Source organism: Eriocheir sinensis, chromosome 14, assembly GCF_024679095.1.
Source record: "Eriocheir sinensis breed Jianghai 21 chromosome 14, ASM2467909v1, whole genome shotgun sequence".
Classification (NCBI taxonomy): Eukaryota; Metazoa; Arthropoda; class Malacostraca; order Decapoda; family Varunidae; genus Eriocheir; species Eriocheir sinensis.
Genome location: NC_066522.1, coordinates 4,632,908 through 4,657,537, shown reverse-complemented (window position 1 = coordinate 4,657,537; position 24,630 = coordinate 4,632,908). Strand labels below are relative to the sequence as shown.

Genomic DNA, 24,630 nt, shown 5'->3' with positions numbered 1-24,630 from the left:
AATGACTAGATAATTCACACTCAATAAAAAAAGACTACAAACACAATTTTAAAAAATCCTTAAAATCTGAGGAAATTTTATTCATAAATGCAAGGAGGTGTGGGAGGAAGGACCAATTCCTATGGGGAGGCGTGGTAGTAAAAAGGTTAAGAACCACTGGCCTAGTACCAGGGTGTGATCCCATACTTAAAACATACTCCTAATCACAGATTGCAGCCATCTTGTAAAAAATTTCCTCATGTTAATCAGACACAGTGTTTTACACTGAGGTAATTGCACATTACCCTGAATGAGCATTACTGACTTACTAACCTGTCTCAGAGAGGTTCCAATACAGTCACAGCCGGTGTCACCTCCACCAATGACAAGGACATCTTTGTCCTTTGCGCTGAGAGGAGTGACATCAATTTTGTTTCCCATTTGGTTCTTCTGCCACGTTTCCAGGAAGGCCATGGCAAAGTGGATGCCATCAAGCTGCCTGTTGGTGATGGGCAGGTCCCGGGGCCACGTGGCACCCAAGCACAGCAGCACAGCGTCATACTCATCTTGCAGCTCCTGTAAGACCACAAATACTATTTACCTTTAGAAAACATCATATTGATCATCACCATCAATAGAGTCTATGCTCAGTGCTAGGCATGACAAGGTATGGACTCAAGAACAAAATAAGTTAGCTAAAAAAAAGAGCATAAAAAAAAAAAAAAATAAATAAATAAATATAAAAAACATCCCCACCATGAGTGGTTCCCATGCCATGTGGATGTAGATGATAGATTCAATAAACAATCAATTATAATTTTCTTTGGAGAATAAAATGCACCACCCTAAGTCTCATACACTAAAGGTCAGATGTATTATGCCTTGGCAGTGGTGATGAAGGGCCAACCATTTTCTTTTTCAATACTCCAGGGACTTTAAAAATGTATCATACTACTGTAAATTATTTACTAATGCATGTTTCTTCATGTGAAATTTGGGTAATGAAAGTATCAGATTTAAGAAAAAGTGGATCATAATATACTTCAGGCAGTTTGTTGATTGGTACATAAAACAAAGGACGCAGCATTGGCAGTGAAGCGTCCACCACTGTCTTTTTCAACTCTCCTATCATAAAATAAAAATGTGAAATACTTACATATGCATGTTTCTTTTTATACAAATTAGGTAATGAGAATATCAACTCATTAATTGAAACTGGATCATAATTACTACAAACAGTTGGTCAGCTGCGCATGTACACAAAGGACACATCATCGGCAGCGGCAGAGAAGTGCTCACCATTTTCATTACCAGCTCTCCCGACTTTAAATGTATTATACTACTGCAAATTATTTAATAATTTGGGTAATGAAAATATCAAATGGATAATGCAAACTGAAACGAAACATGCAGCTGGCCAGCCAGTACACGTTAAGGGGGAGGTGGTGGTTGAGTAGTCAGCATGCGGGTGTGGTGAGCCTGAGGGCCTCGGTTCGAGCCCCACTAATGAATGCCAGGCCAGTAATTTTGGCAGATTTTCTTGGGGGGATAGAGGGCATCACAGGCTCAAGAGGTGAGGGGGTAGGGTGGCGGGTGAAGTGAGCATGCGCAGGAGGTGAATGTTTTTGAAAAATAAGCATTTTTAGGGGCATTTTGAAGAAGATATAGAAAACACCACGGGGGGCTATAGCCCCCACAGCCTGCACAGAAATTACGACCCTGAAGACAATTTTCAACCATCGTCAAATGGCAGATTACCCATATGGTGCCTGGATCTTCAATTAACCCTAGATTCATGAATTTCATTCAAGTGGAGCACCGGGGAGCAACATGAGCCAAGCACGAGTCATATACCATGTCAGCCACTATAAATAAAACTTGCCTGCACCACTAATGGGCTGAGACCCCTCAAGACAACCTACCGGCACTAAAGGCAGCTCTTAAAAAAATAAATGAATAAAGAGAAAATAAAAAATGCACATAAAAAGAATTTATATGCCATACTCAGCATTGGAAGTGTTTTGATATAAAGTAATATACACTTCACCTTGGCAGAGATATCCTTGCCAACGTTGACTCCTGTTTTGAATGTGATCCCCTCCGCTGCCATCAGGTCCACTCTCCTCTGCACAACCTCCTTGCTCAGCTTCATGGTAGGAATGCCATACTGCAGCAGGCCACCCACACGATCATTGCGCTCAAACACAGTCACCAAATGGCCAGCCTGTTGAAGGATAGTGTCAACACTAAATTTCATTATAGTATGCATTTACTAGTTTATTTAATTTTCTGGAAAGAAATCAAAAACATATGAAAAACGTGAGGAAGAGAAATTATAATAAAAAAAAAATAAAAAAGTTTCTCTCCACACACACCAAACTTTTCCAAGAAATCATTTGACAAAATACACCCAATATTAAGTACTACAATTTAATTAGAGCATACAATAATAAATCAATAATAGTGACAAACTAAACTCTAATCTTCCATCGCAACAACCCTCTCGAGATTATATATTCTCTCAAAAAGAAAGGTCCTGAGATGCCTTTTGAAGCCTTCAACAGAGTGAAGAGAGTATTTTCTGTTTTGTCACCCCACCTACTTCCTTGGATGATGATGATGATTTTGATTCAGTCATAATTCAGTTTTACCTTTTTTGTCACCTAGATCTTTATGCCCAACATTGATGGCTCAAATTTTCTATTTATATCAGCAACATTTGTAATTTTTCACATAAAGCTGGATACCATCAACAGAGAAGTAATATGTTGACACTATGTGTGTGAAGCAGAGAAGATAATCTGCTGATACATGTTGCAAAGAGTATCAGTCCCAAAACTGATCCCTGAGGAACACCAAATAGGGTGCTGCACCTGAGGCAACCTGATTCACCATCACATGCTGAGATATACTTTACAAATATGACCTAAGGAGGGTAAAAGCACTGTCATGCACAACTTACTTTATTGAGTTGATGTGCAGCAGCCATACCAGCAGGTCCTGAGCCAACCACAGCCACCTTCTTGCCTGTTCTTATTTGGGGAGGCTCAGGCTTTACCCAGCCCTGCTCAAAGGCATGGTCAATGATGGAACACTCAATGTTCTTGATGGTGACAGGGAGCTCATTGATGCCAAGAACACAGGCACCCTCGCATGGTGCAGGACACACTCGTCCAGTGAATTCTGTGGATATGTTGATGGAGAGTTGTTAGGTATTACAATTTTGATCTTTCTGGATTTTATTTTGGATGCATCTCTATAAATGCTTCTGTGGGAGGTGGGAGGCAAGGTATTTGATAAGAGGATAACATGCATCTAAGGGTTTATAAACAATGTGTATACTGTATGCTCTTTTGCCCATGTGTTTATTACACAACTTTAAAATTTCAAGCTACTATTTTTGACCATAGTTTGAGAGGATAAAAGGTATCAATATGAATGATAATGAGAAAGTTAATTTTCTTTATGAATAAATCAAATATAACTGAATTACTAACAGAGAAGTTGATAACCAAGAGACTTAGAATCCAAGTGGCTAATGGGAATATGATCCATCACAGGTTCGTAAGGTAACTGGATACATCCATGGAGGAAGATAACAGATTGTACTGGTCAGGCTTACAGATGCCTACTATCCATTAGATCCAGATGGATTCTTGCATATTCCTTGTGCTTTATGGTCTTTTGGTATTTTTAAATTCTGGTTGAGTTTACTATCAACAGGTAAGGTTCATTAAAGAAGACAATAAAATAACACTAATGCAAACTCACCAGGGAAGTTATTTGTTTGAAGCAGCTGGTTAAGTGCCTCCTTCCAGTTGTTATTGAATATGAGGTCATTCCACTTAGGGATGATGTTTCCAAGTGGACAGCCATGGGAGGACTGACAGAAGGGCACCCCACAGTCCATGCACCTGGCAGCCTGCACACGCAGCCCTTTGCGCACTCCTTCAAAGTTATAAATCTCACCCCAGTCCTTCTGTCGCACCTCAGCTGGTCGATACATTGAGGTCTCACGCTTGTACTTGACAAATCCTCTGAAAATGTTTATATCGCACATGTTCCTCTTTCTAATTTTATATATAGTTAAACAAAACCATTTCAATGATATATATATATATATATATATATATATATATATATATATATATATATATATATATATATATATATATATATATATATATATATATATATATATATATATATATGTGTGTGTGTGAGACCTCGCATGGAGAAGTGTCCCAAGCGACACAATAGCCGGTTTGGAGGTAAGCACATATAGCACTATTTTCACCTTTCTTCTTCAATCTCAGCATCTCGGAAAGGACAAAATGCCACTCGCAATACGGTCGAAATGCTTCAAAACCAGAGAGGTGAACTGCACGATCGCTCGACTCGTGCGACCAGGCGAGAACCGTCCTCGGAGAAGTGTCCCAAGCTCCTGGCCGCGGTGGTGGTGGTTTGTTTGTTGTTTGCTTGTTTTTATTATTGTTTGGTTGTGTCTGGATGCCAACATGGGCAGAATAATACACAATCACTACTGGAATTGAGTTCTTATTGCCTAGAAACACACAAAACTAGTTCCAAACAACTGTGTTTATATTTGTTGTTAGTTTGCTTGTTTGACACTATTATAGTTTTTTTGCGTTAGTAATTAAACCAGTAATACTTTGTGTGACTGAATCTGCTCGTGATGTCATAAACAGATAATTTGTTTGTTTGTTTGTTTGTGTACTTGTTGTTTGTATTTTGTTTTAATCTTTCTGTAACTAACATCAGTGATTTTGTCTAGAAAAATACTTTAAAACGATGTTTTCAAAATGCTCCTAGCTTCAATGACAACAAAGTTATTCATGTTTTACGTTTCCAAAACTTTGGAAGTGATTTCTGACGTTTTAAAAATTGGTGCTTGGGACACTTCTCCCCGCGGGGCCTCATATATATATATATATATATATATATATATATATATATATATATATATATATATATATATATATATATATATATATATATATATATATATATATATATATATATACACACACACACACACATCAAGTGGTACCACCACACAACTATATTTACAATGATTTTTTATTGTATAATAGTAATAGCTATTCTTTAAGAATCATTTATAAACCCCCCACTTCCATTGCTTAATCTACTTGGTGATACAAATCTTTAATTATCTATTTGGCAGATGCTGCTAGTGCTTGGAAAATTATATGTTATAGATTACAGAGATTAGACAGTTTCAAAACAAGTAAAATAATTACATATATGTAATGAAAGAAGAGGAATGTAATACTGCATATATATTTTTGTATCTATGTTATAATCCCAATTTAAAGAAGCCTGCCAACTTAGTAATGTCTTTACCTTGTTTTGTCAAGGATCCTCTCAAGGCGTTTCTTCTCCAGGGCAGCGTCAGTGACTGTCTCCTCAATGTCCTGGACTGGTGATGTGGGCTTTTCCTCAACCTTGGGACTCTCAGCTACTGGCTGGGCAGCTGCTTCCTTCTCTGCAAGCTGCTTCAGGGCCCGTTGGTATTCATAGGGGAACACCTGAGTGCAAGACACACTTCAGTTTACAAGAACAGCTTGAGTTAGATTTAGTTTATGAGAACAGGTGAAGTTAGATTTAGTTTACAAGAACAGTTGGAGTTAGATTCTTTCATCCTCAATATTGATATAGTCTAAAATCAACCACAACAGACAACAATAATTAACATCTGGCATTAGAAGAAAAGGCATAAATATATATATTTTTTATCATAACAAGACCCTTTTCACCTATGGGCATATAGCAGAAGCTTCTAGATATAAGAAAACATTTAAAAGTGAGAGGACAGGCAGGTTATAAAATTGATCACCATAAATGCTTGTCTCATTCTAGTAATTGCTCTATCCTTAACTAAGTTAACTAGTTCTCATACCTCTGTGTACTGCAATAGAAATAAAGAAAAATAATAATTGTGAAATGCTCCTAACACCAAGACAAACATATTTCTCACAACTAAACTTATTGTCTACCTGTAGCTCTGCCACCCCATTCTTTCTGGGATTTCTCTTCAAAGGGATGGCCAATGCAGAAGACACCAGTTCTCCCTATCTGTATACATACTTCCTTTATGCTACACTTGCACAACTCATCCTCACCATGATTTATTTTTCACTCTTATCTAACTGGTGGTCTTCCTGGCATCCCATACTCTCCTATTTGACTTGTGCATCCTCTTCATAAAGTCACCAATCTGTATTTGAATAACATGCCCAAATCACCCCAGTGAACTTTCCCATTCTACCATTCTGCAATACAACATTTGCTCTCACATCCATACCACATAGGTACACCTTTTCATTACTCACACCACCTCATCTCTTCAAGCAACTCATTTCTATTGCACATACCCTTGCCTGTTATGTCTCAATCCATGCCCAAGGTTCTAAGGGAGAGGTTAACGTTGGTAGAATTATATTATCCTTAATCCTTTATTTCCATGCTTACACTTCTGCTTCTCATGACTCCCTTGATTATCCCCATGACCTGCCATGCCCCCACTGCTTTCACGCTGTTTGTCTAATGGTACATTCAATTTCAGTGTAAAGGTGACTGATGTACAGTAGACAAGGTGCCATGAACAATACTTTTCAGTAAGCATGAAGCTAAAAGAATGATGAGGTACATTTTGATGCAAGGCACACTCACCTTTACAAACTTTGATGCCTGAGCTGGCCAGTCCTTGAGCAGGTCAGCAGCCACAAGGGAGCCTGTTCTCTTGTTGAACTGATGAAGCAAATCTTCTACAAACTGCAGGTCCTCAGGTAACTCCAGAGGGAGAAGCTCCACCATTTGAGGGTTGCACTTCCTACAAGTCATCAGAACAATGAATAAGTAAGTGGTTCAATCTTTTCTTTTCCTAGGAGTAAATCTACCTGATCTTATTGACATTATAAACTCAATATCTGAATACACAGGGCAACAAAAAGGAAACTGGTAAAGCTGGAGGTAGATATTGGGTAGTGATAGAATAACTATCGTCAATTCTCCTTAGACACTCCTTCCTTTTATTATCAACACATCCCTCCTCATCTGTTTCTTACAACTTTCTCTACTCCAGTGACTCATCCTCTGGTAGTAACCCAACTACCTTAAACCTTTTCAACTTATTTCTACACACTTTTTTTAATGAATTATCACCAAGAATTTTTATCATATGCCTGACTCTGCCTAACGTATCGTGTTCTTTCTATTTAACCACAGACAATTGCTTTTGCTGTTACATTTACACTCTTCTTCCCATGTTGTGCATGATCCTACAGCTTTGTTTCTGAGGACTAAATTGTGTACCTTCCCACTCATAGTTTTCAGTTAGGGTTTTTACATAAGTGGCCTACATAAAGTAATGCCAATACATTAAATGCGATGATGAAAAAAGGTCATATTAGCTGTAAACAACAAACAAAAGAGAATTCCAAGAAATGGTGACAGCTAGCACATACAAAAAAATTGCAATAACCTCTTTTAATCAGAAAAAAATGAAAGAATCATACTTGGGGAAGTCGTCTTTGGTGTCGAAGACATAGGCAATGCCACCAGACATTCCTGCTGCAAAGTTACGCCCTGTTGGTCCCAAAATCAGTACTCGGCCTCCAGTCATGTACTCACATCCATGGTCTCCCACTCCCTGAGGAGGACAGTTTTATTTCTTCAAGGTACATACAAACACAGAAACTTACAAAAGATTTTCATCACTCTGTCTACTGAATTGCACTTTTTTAGCTTCAGTATAATATATGCTATCTCATACATTTTCTAACATAGAAGTAGACTGAATCTAAAAAGAGGGGGGGGGATCATCTTTAGTTTTTGGTATAAGATTCTAACCACTATCTCCTGTGGTTATGGGGTACCTTAAGGTGATGGTGAACATTGGTAAGCACTAACCCAAACCCATCAAGTTTCCATGAAAAAAAAAAAAAAAAAAAAAAAAAAAAAAAAAAAATAAAAATAATAATAATAATATCACCAGCATCATGCACATTATCTTTTTTGTATATGATGGCAAATTTTCATAAGAATTATAATAAAACTTTGAAGTCAGCATTCTTTAAGTTTTGATTTCTAAAATGCTGGAATGCAAGACCCAGCCAAGTGTGGGTCACATTTTCTAGACAGCTCTCATAGCTCTTTATCAGGCTTGATTTCATATTAGCCCCATCCACTAATTTTTGACATCATCTTAGCCTGAATGGTTCTTAGAAAATAGCCATAAAAGAGAAGTTTTAATGTATTTTAATTCATTAACACATTCACCATTTCTTGTAGTCATTTTAAAGTTTTAATTTTCCTTTCCATTTTTCCTTCCTATGATCTTCCCATTTTGCAGATAGTCTTCCCAACTTGGAGCTACATAAATGTTGATCAGAGAGCTTACCTCAACTACTGCTACAGCTCCAGAATTGCGGACACAGAATCTCTCAGCTGCCACCCCTCGGAAGAAAGCCTTCCCTGAGGTGGCTCCATAGAGACACACATTCCCCACAATGACATTGTCTTCAGTCTTATAGTCTTCAGGGATGTTTTTCTGGGGATAGATTACAACCTCACCTCCAGAGAGACCCTGAAAATCAAAGAAATTAATAAGGATGTATGGTAGCTATGATTAAATCTTGTAAAATAATGTATGTAATTCTTCTGTCCCTGCTTTACAGGCCTCTATATGTTTAAGAAGGGCAAGCTGTTCAAAGTGTAACCATTCATTCCATCATTCCCTCTGTATAGTTTGTTAAGATATTAAAGCAGCAACACTACCTTAGCCACATAGTCATTAGAGTCTCCCTCAAGAGTGACAGAGACACCCTTGGCCAGGAAGGCACAGAAGCTCTGACCAGCTGAGCCTTTCAGGTTGATCTTGATGGAATTATCAGGAAGACCTTCCTCACCATACTTTCTGTAGAAGAAAATTTTTAATTGTTCAGGAATTATACTACATAAACTGACTTTTTTTTGTAATACTTAGGCATCATATCTTATATTTTATGTTGAAAACCTACTGATCAGCAAATTGCATTTTCATGATTCACACAGCAACCCCATGATTATTCTTGCTCCTCTTTATGGAAAAATGTTCAATACAGGAGACTGGCAGATATTACTTACCAATGAAACTTTTGCCACATAATTTCTAAGGAATTTCACCTTGATTACATTCTTTTGCATAACTTTATTGCATCCTCTTATCATCATTAAAAAGTATTTATACTTTTAACAGTAAATACTCAAATGAAATCATATTTACAGAGCAATGTGGCAGGACAGGGTTGATCCAAAGGCACGAACTTCATTGTGAATCGTTGTGTCAATTGTCACACTGTCTGTGGTGCCATTCAGCACCGCCTCAGCTTCCTTCAAGATCCACTGGTCCATGTGACTTTCTAGTCCAAAATCCTGAAAGAAATATATTGCCATTTCATCTCCTGTGTTACCTACCTAGAGCTGCTGATTGCTGTTGTGACAAATAAAAGGTCTGGGAATCATTTATGTTTGGACAAGATCTTTATAATTTTGTTCTAGATTTGAGTAGTTCAATATCCAACATATTTGGATGACTGATTATTTTTTCTATTGTGGTTCAAATTTAGACATTGTAAAAAACATTAAAAAAAGTGGAGAAGCACCAGAATATTACTTACTTGTGGCACTGAGCCCCCAACAATGTTTGTTCCAGGCCTTATTTCAAGTGCATTTTTCAGTATCTGAGACATGTCAAGAAGCTTGGCCTTATCCATGCAAGATTCACGAACTTGAAGTAAGTCTGTGCGGCCCACCAGATCTTGGAACTTGCGGATACCCAGGGATGCCATGTGCTCACGCACCTGATGATAGTTCCAATGAAATAATTACACAAGACCCTTTTTCATCATTACAGATTAAGTCTTGAGAATTTGGATTTTAAACCACAACTAAAATTACAAGAAAAGTTGAAATTTATACTGATAAGTATATACTGAAAGTGGGTTCAAATAAGCTTTCTTGCAACAAAAATTAATGTTTAGTATTGCTCTTATACAATTAAAAACTTGCCTCCTCAGCCAACATGAACAAATAATTAACAACATGTTCTGGTTTTCCTTCAAACTTCTTCCTGAGGATTGGGTCCTGAGTAGCAATGCCAACTGGGCAGGTGTTAAGGTGGCACTTGCGCATCATGGTGCAGCCCATCACTATGAGCGGTGCTGTGCTGAACCCAAACTCATCAGCTCCAAGCATCGCTGCTACAACAACGTCAAATCCTGAAAGGTATTAAAATTTCTTTCTTCAATACAATTAGTACTTTTGTCAATTTCCTTTTTAAGTACATATTTTTTGTTCAAAGAAAATGTAATTTGCTAATTAAAATTCACAAAATCTACATACAAGAGTGCTTTGGAGTCAAAGTTATATATCATTTGTTTCCTGAATCTCTGCAACAAATAAGAGAGAACTGGAAAAATTCTCACCACTGCGTATCTGTCCATCAGCTTGCAAAATAACTCTAGACCTCAGATTGTTGAGTGTGAGTGTCTGGTGAGTCTCAGAGATGCCCAGCTCCCAGGGCAGACCTGCACTCTTGATGCCTGTCCAGCTGCTGGCACCAGTGCCTCCATCATGCCCAGAGATAGTGATGTGCTCAGCCTTGCCCTGCAGACAAACTCACATCTCAGGAAGGGAACATTATAATTGCAGATGATGAAATCACAGTTATCATTACCATCATCATGCTTGCCCCATTCAAGTGAAAAAGTATTTTTCACTATCAAGGTTTTGAAACAACATATCTACATAATCCCATTAATAAACTGATTGAAGAGGAATGGGAAGGAATTGAATTGTAAAAGCTATTTCACCTTCATCTTTTATTAATTTTAGCTCGTTTAACCTTTCCCAATGAAAAAATGAAGATGCATATCAGCTGTCATCATTATCATGATTTTCCTACCCCAGGAAAATAAATATATATATATATATATATATATATATATATATATATATATATATATATATATATATATATATATATATATATATAGTATATACATAGTTATTGATTGTTAACCCCCACCTATCAATTTCAGATAACAAAACAAGGTGTTAAGCATAAATGAGAGCAACATCACTTTATATTCCTTACAGAGTCAGGTAAAACAAGCGAGGAGATGCAGTACAATACCTTTGCCACTCCCGAGGCTACAACACCAACACCCACTTCCGAGACAAGCTTGACAGAGATGCGAGCTCTTGGGTTGGAACACTTGAGATCATAAATGAGTTCAGCCAAGTCTTCAATGCTGTAGATGTCATGGTGAGGTGGAGGAGAGATAAGACCCACTCCAGCGACTGAGTGTCGAGTCTTTGCAATATCTTCAGTCACCTACGTAGACAAAGATTTTCTTTATTGTGGTATATAAATAATAATGGCATATATTTTCAGCAACTAAAATTATTTTTACTTTTATTGTTACATGTGTAAGGAATTCAAAGGTACACACTTTGTATCCTGGGAGCTCTCCACCCTCTCCAGGCTTGGCTCCCTGTGCCATCTTGATTTGCAAGTCATCAGCGTTGGCCAAGTAAGAAGCAGTGACACCAAAACGCCCAGAGGCAACCTGCTTGATGGCTGACCGTTTGTTGAAGTCTGGGTCTTGATTCATGTATCGGTCAGCATTCTCTCCTGTAATAAAGGGCAAGTAGTTTTCAGGCACTGATATGATGCTTCACTCAAGACTAAACATAACATTAGTTCTAATAATGAAATCAATACTTTTGGGGGGATTAGTTCTTCATCAACCTCAGGGTTAGACCACTAAAATAAATGCTTATGTCACAATGTAACTACAGCAGGCTCTTACCAATAATGCCTGACAGGACTGAAAACTACCATAACTATAAAAAAAAAATACTATTCCTGTGACATTAAAAGGCATAAAAGGGTTTACTGGCATTGCCACACCCCAAAAGTTTTCAGATTCTTTTACTTTTGTCTGTCATAACTAGTTTTGATTTTCAATGCTACTGAAAATTCCTCCTCTAATATTTCTTGATATTTCACAATGTTGACTCGGGACAGATCAGATTATCAATATGCATTCATTATTGGCATCATCATGTCACTGGATTGGGCTTAGCGCATGCCAAAGGGCATGTATCTGTTCTAACTTGCTGTCATTATCAAGAATATTATTATGGAAGGAATTATCAGTGAGAACCTACTGTATAATATGAATAAGGTAAATTATAATGAACACTATCAAGTTATGTAACATTTGCAATTCATTCATGCCAAAAAATAAAGCAACAGTCACAAGTGTTAGCTAGCTTGCTGTTCTAGTCCTTAACAAAAACTATTTTCATTTCCAAACATTCAACTTATCTATTTTCAGTATTCAAAATATCTCCTACACCCCTTCATTTTATGTCTTGTCTATCCTATGTACATTAAAAAGATGCTCCTTGGCATGAGTCATGTTGATAAAATCATAAGTTAATGATAGACTACCCTTGACTGTTATACACCAACCACAATACAATAATGTGTCACTCACCTCCCTCGCCAGTGTTGGACTTTGCTCCAACACGGTTCATGGCAATAGCCAAGGTGGTGTGAGCTTCAATGGATATGGACCCAAAGCTCATGGCTCCAGTGGCAAATCTCTTTACAATCTCTGAGGCAGGCTCAACCTGTGGAAAAAGTACAATAAATTATCACTTCTACCATCAGCATCATCAACATTCAGGATATATTGAGTGCAGGATGAGGTGCATTCAATGATAAATTTGAGCACCAAGCAATTTCTTAATAGTATTGGTAAATGAGGCTATCATCATCATTATTTTCAACCATTACAGTCCACTGTAGGAAAAAAGTCTTTCCCAACGTTCTCCACCTCTGTCTGATGTTAGTGTGCTCCATCCTGCTGCAGCAAATGCTCTAACTTCATCTCTCCATCTGATCTTCTGTCAACAATTTTCTCTGTTCACTCTTACTTTGGTTGTTTATCTGTTTGTTTATGGCCCCTTTCACACTTGCAGGCGAGACCCGCGCCCGCGCTTACAACGCGGACCCGCGTCAACTTATTGCTGATGTTTTCTATGGAACCTTTCACACGCTGCGGACGTCGCCCGCGTGCGGGCAAAATTCAATGCAGGCTCCCCTTGGGTCATCTGCAGGCCCGCGTCCGTGCATAGCAGCAAAGGGTACAGTGTTCAATGTGTGTCTTCACACGGTGCGGGTGATGGCTACGGCCCGCGCATCTCTCCAGAGAAAACTCATTCAGTATCCTGGTTGATTTCAATGTGATCTGTTGTGTGTTCATTTTCCTGTTTCACTTTTTATTTTTATCTTTATATATAGGAAGAATTTTGATGCTCTTCTCCCTCGTGTTTACTGTTTACATCATCTTCTGTCTCCCTTCTCTCTTTTTTCCCATACTCTCTTTTACTCTCCCATCTATCTTAATTTTTGGTCTTTCATTTTATTAATTTTATTCCTTTATCTCCCTTTCTCCTCCAGCTCTATTTTTGTCTCTCCTTTCCTCCAATGGATGACCTTGGTTTCCCTGGTGTTCATTACATTTTCCTGTCTTTCTCCTGCCTCCTTCCACCTTCGTGTGGGTGTTGGGCAGTTTTCACCTGCGCCGTCTGAAGGCCCGCGTCCGCGTCATAAGCACGGATGCGGGCCCCGCCCGCAAGCGTGAAAGGGGCCTATCATTTCTACACATGACACAACCTGCCCAAGTCCATTTCTTATTCTTAAATGTTATTAAAATGTCTTGAACCTTTGTCTGTTTCTTAATCCATGATGCTCACTTCCTGTCTCTTCATGTTCCTACCAGCATTTTTTGCTTTCCATTCCTTTTGGTAAGCTTCTTAGCTTTGTGAGGCACCAAGTTTCTGCACTGTATGTTAGGACGAGCAGGATACACTGATTGTACATCTTTCTCTTCAGGGGTGGCTGGTTGCTATTGATGATATATAATAAATAAATAAATAAATAAATATATATATATATATATATATATATATATATATATATATATATATATATATATATATATATATATATATATATATATATATATATATATATATATATATATATATATATATATATATATATATATATATATATATATATATATATATATATATATATATATATATATATATATATATATATATATATATATATCTATATATATATATATATATATATATATATATATATATATATATATATATATATATATATATATATATATATATGAATATATATATATTATATATATATATATATATATATATATATATATATATTTTCATATATATTATATATATATATATATATATATATAGTATCCTATTTTTATATTCTTTTTTGTTTTTTGGGTTTACATCAAGAGTCTAAAGGGTTCTGGAGTGGCGATGCCGCCTGCAAAACCAAGGATAGGAATGGAGATTTTCAACAGCATTAGGGGGCAGCACCACGGTGCAAACAGGTGAATGTTAATCATGCTTAACTTTCTCATACAAATATGCACTGCACCAAGCTGCTCCTTCCCACCATGGCCAACTTTGACCTTTTGGCATTAGATTTAGCACTTTTCAAGTGATAAAGCTCTTAGATGATTTTTTTCTGTATTAAATCGGTCAGTCATAACTGTTATCAATAATTCACTATGGCAAAGATCATAAATAATCAGAAGAGCAGTTTTTTGCTATTATTTTAGTAGGTTTAATGCTTTTTAATGTTTTATAGTAGTCAATCTAACAGCTTCTAAAACTCTGAGTAGACAACTCTGTCTCCCCATTATTGGTTGAGTGGCCAAGAGTGCTGAACATCATGCAGTCTTAACAACAAGCAAGTAAAATGTTCATTTAGCTGAGGGGACACCAATGGCCTGGACACAGGAGGTAAGGTAGCCTGTAACACAACTAAGCAAACTAATAAATTAATCCAGGAAACCAAAATGCAAAGTTAAATAATGGTGCCTAGTTGATCATTAATCAACAACTTGATGTTGATTAATGATCAGCCTATACACTCTGCTGGTTTAAATCTATTGGTGCACTTATTCTTCATGAAAAGTTCGTAGGTTACAAGGAGAAAAAAAATTTAAGAAGCATTTTTCCAGGCTCTAGGAACTCACTGACTCAGCAAGCATTTTCTATACAGTCAAGCTAGTTTTTTTTTCAAATGTGAAATTAACTGTCTTTGATTAGGTCTATGATTAGGCCATCTTCTGCTTTAACCCTGCTCATTAATTTAAAGCTTTCTTTACTTCAGACATGGTTAAGCTGGGAACTTCCAAGTTCAGCCAATCATGCTCCACACCACAATCTTCCTGCCCATTTTGATTAGGTATAGAAACTTTTCAGAACTCTTTACAGCTTTTCTCATATTATTTGTGACACTGCCAATTCAAATCTTTCCGAATCAACAACTCCTGTCTGCCAATGGCCAATCTTTTAGTTTCTTTAATGAATCTGCCACTCTCTGGAGTTTCTTCTATCTTGCCTTTGTTGAATTTACACGTAATCATTTATTAATGGTGTAAAGTAACCATTTTGTGAGCAAAAGTATAGTCAAAAGTCATGTGGTTTTGTGTGAAGACTATCTATCTATATATATCTCCGATGCCCTGCTCCCTTGCGGGAACTTCCCTCCAAGGCCAAGGGGTGGCTGCAGCAGAAGTGTCTCCATCTCTCCCTGTTCTGGCACTCCCTCTTAGCACACTCAATCCTACTACTTCCAACTCTCTCACTCCAAGACTCACTCACCCTATTGATCCACTTCACAGGTGGTCTTCCCCTGACACCCCTTCCCTCATACACTCTCTCCACGAATTCATTCTCCCCATTCTCATCATGTGTCCAAACCATCTCAGCGCACCACGCTTCACCCAATCCACCACTCCACAATCCACTCCTTTCACTGTCACACCCATACCAAACCACTCATACACTCATTAATTACTTTCTCCATCCCATCCTGAAACACCACATGCACCTCTTATACAACTCATTCCCACTGCATGTATTCTTGATTGCTGTGCTGCATTCCATGTCCACGTCTCTGATGCATATGACAGAGTTGGCAGGATAATACCGTTTCTTATTCCCTTCTTTACCTCTATGCTCACACTTCTTTCTTTCATAACTCTCCAATGCACCTACTACTACCTGTCTGCCCTTTGCTGCTCTTTCCCTTGCATAAGAAAATTCTATAGTAGTAAATAAGCATAACTCACAAGATGGTTACTTTACACCATCGACAAATGGTTTCATGTAAATTCAACATAGGCAAGATAGAAGAAACTCCAGAAGGTGGCAGATTCATTAAAGAAACAAAAAGACTGGCCTTTGGCAGACAGGAGTTGTTAACTCTGAAAGATGTGAATGATGTGGATGAGGGCCAGCAAATCACTGCTGATCAGACAGGTACCAAGTCACCTACTGTACCATGTGGCATCAGTCTACTGTAGTTTAAATTAACTAGACCAATGCAACACAGTGCAGTCAGTGATTCAGTAGGAATTTGGCTAAGAAAATGGGATTGCATGTATACTAGTTCCTCTTCAATGATTTTTTTTATTTAATCTTGATTTCCACATCACAATGAATTATTCTAATGATGGGAAAGACAAGACATTTGTGCATGCATGGAAGCATAGAAGAAATTCTGACACATCGAAACAAAATACTACCAAGATGAAAGGAAACAGTGGTGAGACTCATTACAACCAAGATGAAGGGAGACAGTGGTGAGGCTTATTACTACCAAGATGAAGGGAGACAGTGGTGAGACTCATTACAACCAAGATGAAGGGAGACAGTGGTGAGGCTTATTACTACCAAGATGAAGGGAGACAGTGGTGAGACTCATTACAACCAAGATGAAGGGAGACAGTGGTGAGGCTTATTACTACCAAGATGAAGGGAGACAGTGGTGAGGCTTATTACTACCAAGATGAAGGGAGACAGTGGTGAGGCTTATTACTACCAAGATGAAAGGGGACAGTGGTGAGGCTTATTACTACCAAGATGAAGGGAGACAGTGGTGAGGCTTATTACTACCAAGATGAAAGGGAGACAGTGGTGAGGCTTATTACTACCAAGATGAAGGGAGACAGTGGTGAGGCTTATTACTACCAAGATGAAGGGAGACAGTGGTGAGGCTTATTACTACCAAGATGAAAGGGAGACAGTGGTGAGGCTTATTACTACCAAGATGAAGGGAGACAGTGGTGAGGCTTATTACTACCAAGATGAAGGGAGACAGTGGTGAGGCTTATTACTACCAAGATGAAGGGAGACAGTGGTGAGGCTTATTACTACCAAGATGAAGGGAGACAGTGGTGTGGCTTATGTTTGCACTGAACAAACAAGCAAGTCCCACTAATGATTTCTCCTTTTTCCTGCTGTAGCACAAGCTTTTATATGGTTGGATTAAAGAATGCTAGGGATGCATTTGATAGTAATTCAGGGCCGTAATTTCAGGGGGGCAAGGGGGGCTATACCCCCCAAATGTTTTCTATATCAGTCTCAAAATGCCCCTAAAAGTGCTTTAAAAAATCCCAAAACTGCGCATGCCCGCTTCACTCGCCACCCTCCCCCCAACCTCATGAACCTATGATGTTCTCTAGCCATCATCATTCATACATCATTATTTCATCGTCGCCTGCTCATAGGAGCTCCCACCAGGGGATGGCCACGGCAGAAGAGTCTCCAACCCTCTCTATCCAAACACTCCCTCCTTACCTGCTCAAAGTTTCTCAAAGATCTTTCCCCCCTCTCCCTAACATACTCTTGCACCCTATCCCTCCAATTCACTGGAGGTCATCCTCTAGTATTCCCTCCCTCTATCCCACTCACATACACCCTTCTGGTCATCTTACTCTCCTCCATTAGCTCCATGTGGCCAAACCACTTTAAAGTCTGTCGCTTCACCTCCTCCACCACTCCACACTTCTTCCCTTCACTCCTGTCACACATTCCAAAATGCTCGTACACACTTTCATTACTCATTCCATCCATTCTATTCACACCACAAGCACTCCTCAAATAACTCATTTCCACTGCCTGCACTCTAGACCTCTGACTTACATTCCAGGCCCACGTTTCACTTGCATATGTGAGGGTTGGTACTAATATTGTATTTCTCAAATCCCTCTTTACCTCCATGCTCACACTTCTGCCATTCATGATTCATTTCCTTGCAATGCCCTTTCTCTTATCTCTCTCTCCATACCACCATGCTTAACATAACTGATCCAAGGTACTTAAACTCATTGACCTCCTCCATTTCTTCACCATTCAAAATTATTTTGCATTCTTTTTCACATTCAATTCCCATTCTATATGGGCATACAAAATCTACAATCTCACTTCTACTTCGCTCACAAACCATCACTTTACTTTTGTTGATATTTACTTTCAGCTTTCTCCTTTTACAGACACTATCAAAAACACTGACCAAATTTTGTAAATCACTTTCATTTTCTGCAATGAACACTGTGTCATCAGCAAACAGTATCGAATTCAGTACCCACTTCCTTCCCTCAGCGAACATTTTTACTCCAACTTCCTCAACATTGCCCTTCATTTCTCTAATAACACCATCCATATAAATATTGAACAACCATGGTTACATGACACACCCATGCGTTAAGCCCACTTTTATCTCAAAATGTTCACTTGTTTCTCCAGTAATTTAGACACATGCAGATGCATCGTCATAGAAAGACTTTATTGCACTAAGCAGTTTTCCTCCCACACCATAAATCTTTAAAACATCCCACAATGCAATCCAATCGACTCTGTCATAAGCTTTTTCCAAATTCATGAAGGCAGCATATAGTCTTTCCTTTTGCTATTATTTTTTCTACCACCATCCTGAAGGAAAATATCTGATCTACACATTCCCTTCCCTTCCTGAAGCCTCCTTGTTCTTCACTGATTTTTTCTTCAGTAAGTCTTTGCACCCTCTCAATTATGACTTTTCCATATACCTTTCTGGGTATACTCAGGAGACTTATACCTCTATAGCTCCCACATTCCCCTCTCCTGCCCTTCCCCTTGTAAACTGGGACAATGATGGCTTTTGTCCAGTCTGCTTCAGTATGAGTGGATGTACTCACCTCTGATATGTCAATGGGGTTCTCTCCCTTGACCAGTTCCAGTTGACCACGCAGTGTGCAGGCCTGAACGCTTTCCAGGGTTGACTCCTTGAAGTTGTTGTACTGTGATTTGTTTTTGGTTCTTGCAGAATCCTGTAAAAGTAATGAAATTCAAATAAAAATAATTGCTTCATATTTTCAGTATAGATGCTAATCCCATCTAAACTACAATTTGAAATACAATAGTTTGTGTTAATCATGAATGCTTTACATAATGTCTCAAATGTGCTCAGCATGACAGAGCTTGTGAGTTTGATCCGGCTCAAAGTGGCTTCTTGATGAGAGAAACAGCGTTCTCTGACAGCTGAAGCAGAGCTATACAGTCTTAGCTACTTAGCTTGGGGAGATCATATAAACACTTTCTTATGAACAATACTGTAAAACCAAGGATATGTATTATTACAGAGTTTTAAGATGTGAATTCTCATTTCCAAAGTAACAGTTCATTCCCACTGATACTTTCTGTGACATATTTGTGCAATAAATTTGGTCAAAACTAATTATAAAAAGCACCAATGGAAAATGAAGAAGTCCAAACAAAGCTCTTTTCTAAATACAAACAGGTGTCATATGCCACTTTTTACATTAACATAAATATTTAAGAAATCTATGGGCAAAAATATGTTACATACTGAGTAATTTAAGCAGACCACATATCCATTCAGGCATTTAAAGCACCAATTTATCTGATATATAATAAAATAGCATTACCTGCAGATTAGAAATGGACATGGGATCATTGATGTGCTTCTCTCCGCCACTCCTCCAGTGATAGTAGCCGGGGTTTCTGAGCACCAGGGAGTCACACTCACGGTTGCTATAGCTCATGGAGTGTCGCTCCACCATCTCTCTGCCAATTGTATTGAAGGTTACGCCGCCGATGCGTGATGCTGTACCCTGTAATAATTGAAGGTTGTAATAATTGAAGGTGAGTACCTTGAAGGTGGCCAATGAAATGCTTGATAAAGTGTTATGGTGAGTAAAACTTCTGCTACAGATACAACTTATCAGTAAAAATCATGATACTGAAAATCAACAGTTTTGAGCATTGCACTATTTGTAAGAATATTTTGGTAAATACAACTAAAGTGTCTAAATTAATATCAAAATTGCACCTCTATGGACAAAAAACATATTTAAAAAATGGAGAGACAGGAGAATAAAGCAAAATAACAGGTATTAAATGGATGAAAGAAATAACACTGAGATTGAGAAAAGGTACAAAAAGAAAGATTGAGGGGGTATATTGAGAATTTAATATATTAATGGACTAAAGCAGGAGAAATTTGTAACATATGAATGGAAGATACAAAAGAATGCCCATGTGTAAAGTTATATAATAATCAAAATTATTTAAAAAGAGGAAAGTGCACTTGGGAAGATGAGTGGGCAAAGCCCCAGGTGTAGATGGCATAGAACTGAACTGTTAATAGCAGGAAGAGATGATATACTGAAGGGGATGCTTCTGTTGTGTAACTTGGCATCATTAGTAATAAGGTTGTTGGGAAGTGACACCAAGCTGTTTGCTGAAAATGAGACCGAGTTGAAAAAAATAGTGGATAAGTTTGAAAGAAGCTGCAAGAGAATTAACTTTAAAATGAATTTAGACAGAAGTGAGATGATGGTCTGGGCAAGAAGGAAAACTGAAATATTTGATTTTGAAACATTCTCCTATGTATGCCAAGTAAAACATGATGTGAGGTAGTCTAGTGAGTGGAGTATTTGGTAAAGATGAAAGAGTTTCAGTACCACATTTATATATAGAAATAATCAAATTTTAGAATAAAAAACTCATTTTATACAATGTATAAGTCACCAATAGTTTCTAAACATTGACAATGTTATGCCAATGCAGGTGACAGTAGAAATGAATAAAAAGGACTGAAGCGATCATTACTAATGTCAGTCTTACCTTGAAGCACTTGTCAATGACTTCTGCTGAGATGCCAACTGCCTCAAAGATCTGGGCTCCTTTGTAGGACTGGAGGGTGGAAATGCCCATCTTGGCCATCACTTTGGACAGTCCACGCTCCATGGCAGCGACGTAATTCTTTTAGAAGGTAAAAAAGTTATGTTAATATAATTCATTTTCTCAAATTAACAGAATCAGCTATGTGATAACCAATTTTGTTGAGTCAGCAACTTTTGTATATATATATATATATATATATATATATATATATATATATATATATATATATATATATATATATATATATATATATATATATATATATATATATATATATATATATATATATATATATATATATATATATATATATATATATATATATATATATATATATATATATATATATACCGTATTTCCCGCCATACAAGACGCACCTATACTTTGGCAAGGTATATTAAAAAAAAAAAAAAAAAAAAAAAAAAAAATCCCTGAACTCAACGTACCGTATTTACAGCCATTTAAGACGCACTTTTTTTTAAAAAAGATAATTCGAAAAATCACCCTGCATCTTATACGCCGATGGTTAGGTTTTGGTAGGCCTAGGGATTATTGTTACTGATACGAAACCAACACCCAAAATACCTCCATTTCCCAGAATGAACTATACCGTATTTTGCGGCGTATAGCATGCACTTTTTTTTTTTCACTCAAAATGACAAAAAGTTACCCATGCGCAGTATACACCGAAGGTACAAATTTTGATTGATTTAAATAATGAATAGTGTGATGCAATAGAAAAGAAAAAGTGTGAATAAGCAGAAGAGAGGAGGAGGACATGCAAAGCGATAAAACTATACAGGTTACAAGAAGAAGAAGACTTGGCACACGTGGATGCCGATGCGCGGCGTCAGCATTAAACACGAAACACTACACTGCCACTGCGCGCCAGTCACCAGCGTGTAGGGTATCTTGGCGGTGATGGTTAAAGCGACCATTACACGGGAACAATTTTTGAAGAGCAGGATGCTGCCTGACGTGACTCTGCTTGGCGAACAAGGGGCTGACTTGTTCGGATTAGTCTGAAGGTATTTCTGTTGTGCAGCGGCCCGGTTAGCTGACGTTTTCTGTGATACATGTTCGAAAGAACTGATATCTGTGGATGACTAAAGTGTTTATTATAAACGCACTTTTGTTTCTCATTGTCAAAACAGCAATATTGAAACATAATATGATTGACAGAAGTTAATCAATATCTATTTCTACTTAAAAGTACTTATACGGTCCCTGAAAGTCAAGACCAAGACCAAGATTGCCCATAGAATGTAGTATCCCCATGTGATTAGTTTCCTCAGTAGCTCGGCAAAAGTTACCGCCTGCACACTGCGCATTAAGTGAATCTACCAACCAACCCTTTTGTTTAGGCCGGGGTCACACAATCATGATCGCCGATGCCGATGCCTTCCGGCGCTGGAAATGACACGCAGCAAGACGTTCGTTACGAAAATCGTAAGTAGATCCCGTGAGTGCCGAACATTGCCGACATCGAAATGACGTTGTTAAGACGTTGTTGAGATGGACATCCAACGTTTGTAGCTTATTTCCAACGAGTGACAATGTCGGTGAGGGCTTCGATTGTTTTGAAATTTCCAAAACTGTAAGCGTGCGGCCTTACCATTTCAAAGTCTCAGCTGTTCTAGGTAAGAGCACTGTAATTCTTCAACCAATAGTGGAACACTTTGAACACAGAGAAGGGCACAAAGCAACGTATGGTATAATAGTCACATTTGTAAGTAAGGTGGCCAAATGTAATACTGCAAATACATTAAGCTTAGGGAAAATGTGACTTTAAAAATAAATATATGTTGCCAAATTACAGGTGCATCTTATATGGCAGGAAATACGGTATATGCAGTATTATATTTGACCACCACCTTACTTACAATTATTACTATTATACCGTATGTTGCTTTGACGAGTTAGTGCTCTTACCCCGGGCAGCTGTGACTTTGAAATGGTAAAGAAATGGGATGGTTTGTAGATTCACTCACTGCGCAGCATGCAGGCAGTAACTTTCACCGAGCTACTGAGGGAACTAATCACACGGGGATGCTACGTTCGATGGGCAAGCAATTGGTCTTGATCTTGACTTTCCAAGGACAGTATACCTACTTTTCAATTAGAAATAAATGTTGATTAATTTCTGTCAATGAAATTATGTTTTAATAGTTATTTTTACAATGTGAAACAAAAATGCGTTTACAATTAATACTTCAGTCATCCACGGATATCAGTTCTTTCGAACATGTATCACAAAAAACATTAGCTGACCGGGCCACTGCACAGCAGAAATACCCCATGAATAATCTGCCAAGTCCACCCCATGGTCGCCGAGCAATCACGTCAGGCAGCACCCTGTTCCCGTGTAATAGCTGTTTTAACCATCACCACCAAGGTACCCGGCACACTGAGGACTGGCGCACTGCGACAGTCAAGGCAAGTATAGAGAGGTAGCGTCACTCTCATAGAATGTGAAGAACCAAATTTTGAAATGAGCTTTTTATTAGGACCTCTCGGATGTTTTTTTTATGTAATAAACTACTACAATAAAAAAAAAATAAGATGTGGATTTTTTGTTTTATACCCTATGAAGCAGTTGTCGGTGAATAAAAAATATAAATCGAAATTTTCACGGCATCTCATCATGGACGATGATTGGCTGGCGTCTCGATAAGCTCCGCCCCTTCCTCGAGCCTAATTAAGCCCCGCCCCATCCTTGTTGTCTGCCCAAACCGACGACTTCACACAACTCACCCCTACCCTGTTTCCTGACCCCAACATTCATTTTTACGAAAAACTGAGACCACCATCATCTTCCTAAGAAAATTCTGCATCACACTAGCATAAATTTGTGACCATAATGTAAAATTACACATACGAAAATCAGGGTTAAGTGAACTATGGAGTAAACATTTTCTTGAACTCATTTCCCTTCAACTCCTTAGTACTCAGCTGGTTTTCGGCGCATCACTTTTTTAAGCACAGATCCTAAATCTGCATCCTTTTCTGCTTCTGATGATATGTGGTACGTCCCGAGGTAAAAGTATGCATAGGGTCAAAATCGCCTCTGAACATAAGCCGCGCCGTGACAGCGTTCATGCGAATCGGCATTTGTTTACTCAAGTCAGACTCGCCGCTCACGCACAGCCCCAAGGCCAAGGCTTGAGTTGAGCGGCGAGCCTGACTTGAGTAAACAAATGCCGATGCGAATGAAGGCCGTCACGGCGCAGCTTATGTTCGGAGGCGATTTTGACCCTATGTATATTTTTACCTCGGGACGTACCCTGCACCATCAGAAGCAGAAAAGTATGCAGATTTAGGATCTGTGCTTACAAAAGCGATGCGACGAAAACCAGCTGAGTACTAAGGAGTTGAAGGGAAATAAGTGCAAGAAAATATGTAGGCTACTCCCTACTTCATTTAACTCTGATTTTCGTATGTGTAATTTTATATTAT

General features: G+C 38.1%; 1 protein-coding gene across 1 annotated transcript in view; it reads right to left on the bottom strand.

Moving 5' to 3' along the window:
* LOC126998347 (uncharacterized) overlaps window positions 1-24,630 on the bottom strand; it is a 178,425-nt gene that overhangs the window by 11,815 nt on the left and 141,980 nt on the right. The window contains exons 18-36 of the mRNA XM_050859858.1: window positions 21,115-21,252; window positions 19,914-20,099; window positions 19,164-19,295; window positions 12,570-12,705; window positions 11,517-11,698; window positions 11,198-11,398; window positions 10,488-10,668; window positions 10,072-10,280; window positions 9,681-9,863; window positions 9,287-9,435; window positions 8,800-8,938; window positions 8,423-8,608; window positions 7,539-7,672; window positions 6,694-6,853; window positions 5,365-5,549; window positions 3,751-4,016; window positions 2,942-3,162; window positions 2,027-2,203; window positions 313-555 (exon numbers count right to left, since the gene is read on the bottom strand). Coding sequence (XP_050715815.1) covers window positions 313-555; window positions 2,027-2,203; window positions 2,942-3,162; window positions 3,751-4,016; window positions 5,365-5,549; window positions 6,694-6,853; window positions 7,539-7,672; window positions 8,423-8,608; window positions 8,800-8,938; window positions 9,287-9,435; window positions 9,681-9,863; window positions 10,072-10,280; window positions 10,488-10,668; window positions 11,198-11,398; window positions 11,517-11,698; window positions 12,570-12,705; window positions 19,164-19,295; window positions 19,914-20,099; window positions 21,115-21,252 — 3,408 coding nt within the window. The remainder of the gene's footprint in view (window positions 1-312; window positions 556-2,026; window positions 2,204-2,941; window positions 3,163-3,750; window positions 4,017-5,364; window positions 5,550-6,693; window positions 6,854-7,538; window positions 7,673-8,422; window positions 8,609-8,799; window positions 8,939-9,286; window positions 9,436-9,680; window positions 9,864-10,071; window positions 10,281-10,487; window positions 10,669-11,197; window positions 11,399-11,516; window positions 11,699-12,569; window positions 12,706-19,163; window positions 19,296-19,913; window positions 20,100-21,114; window positions 21,253-24,630) is intronic.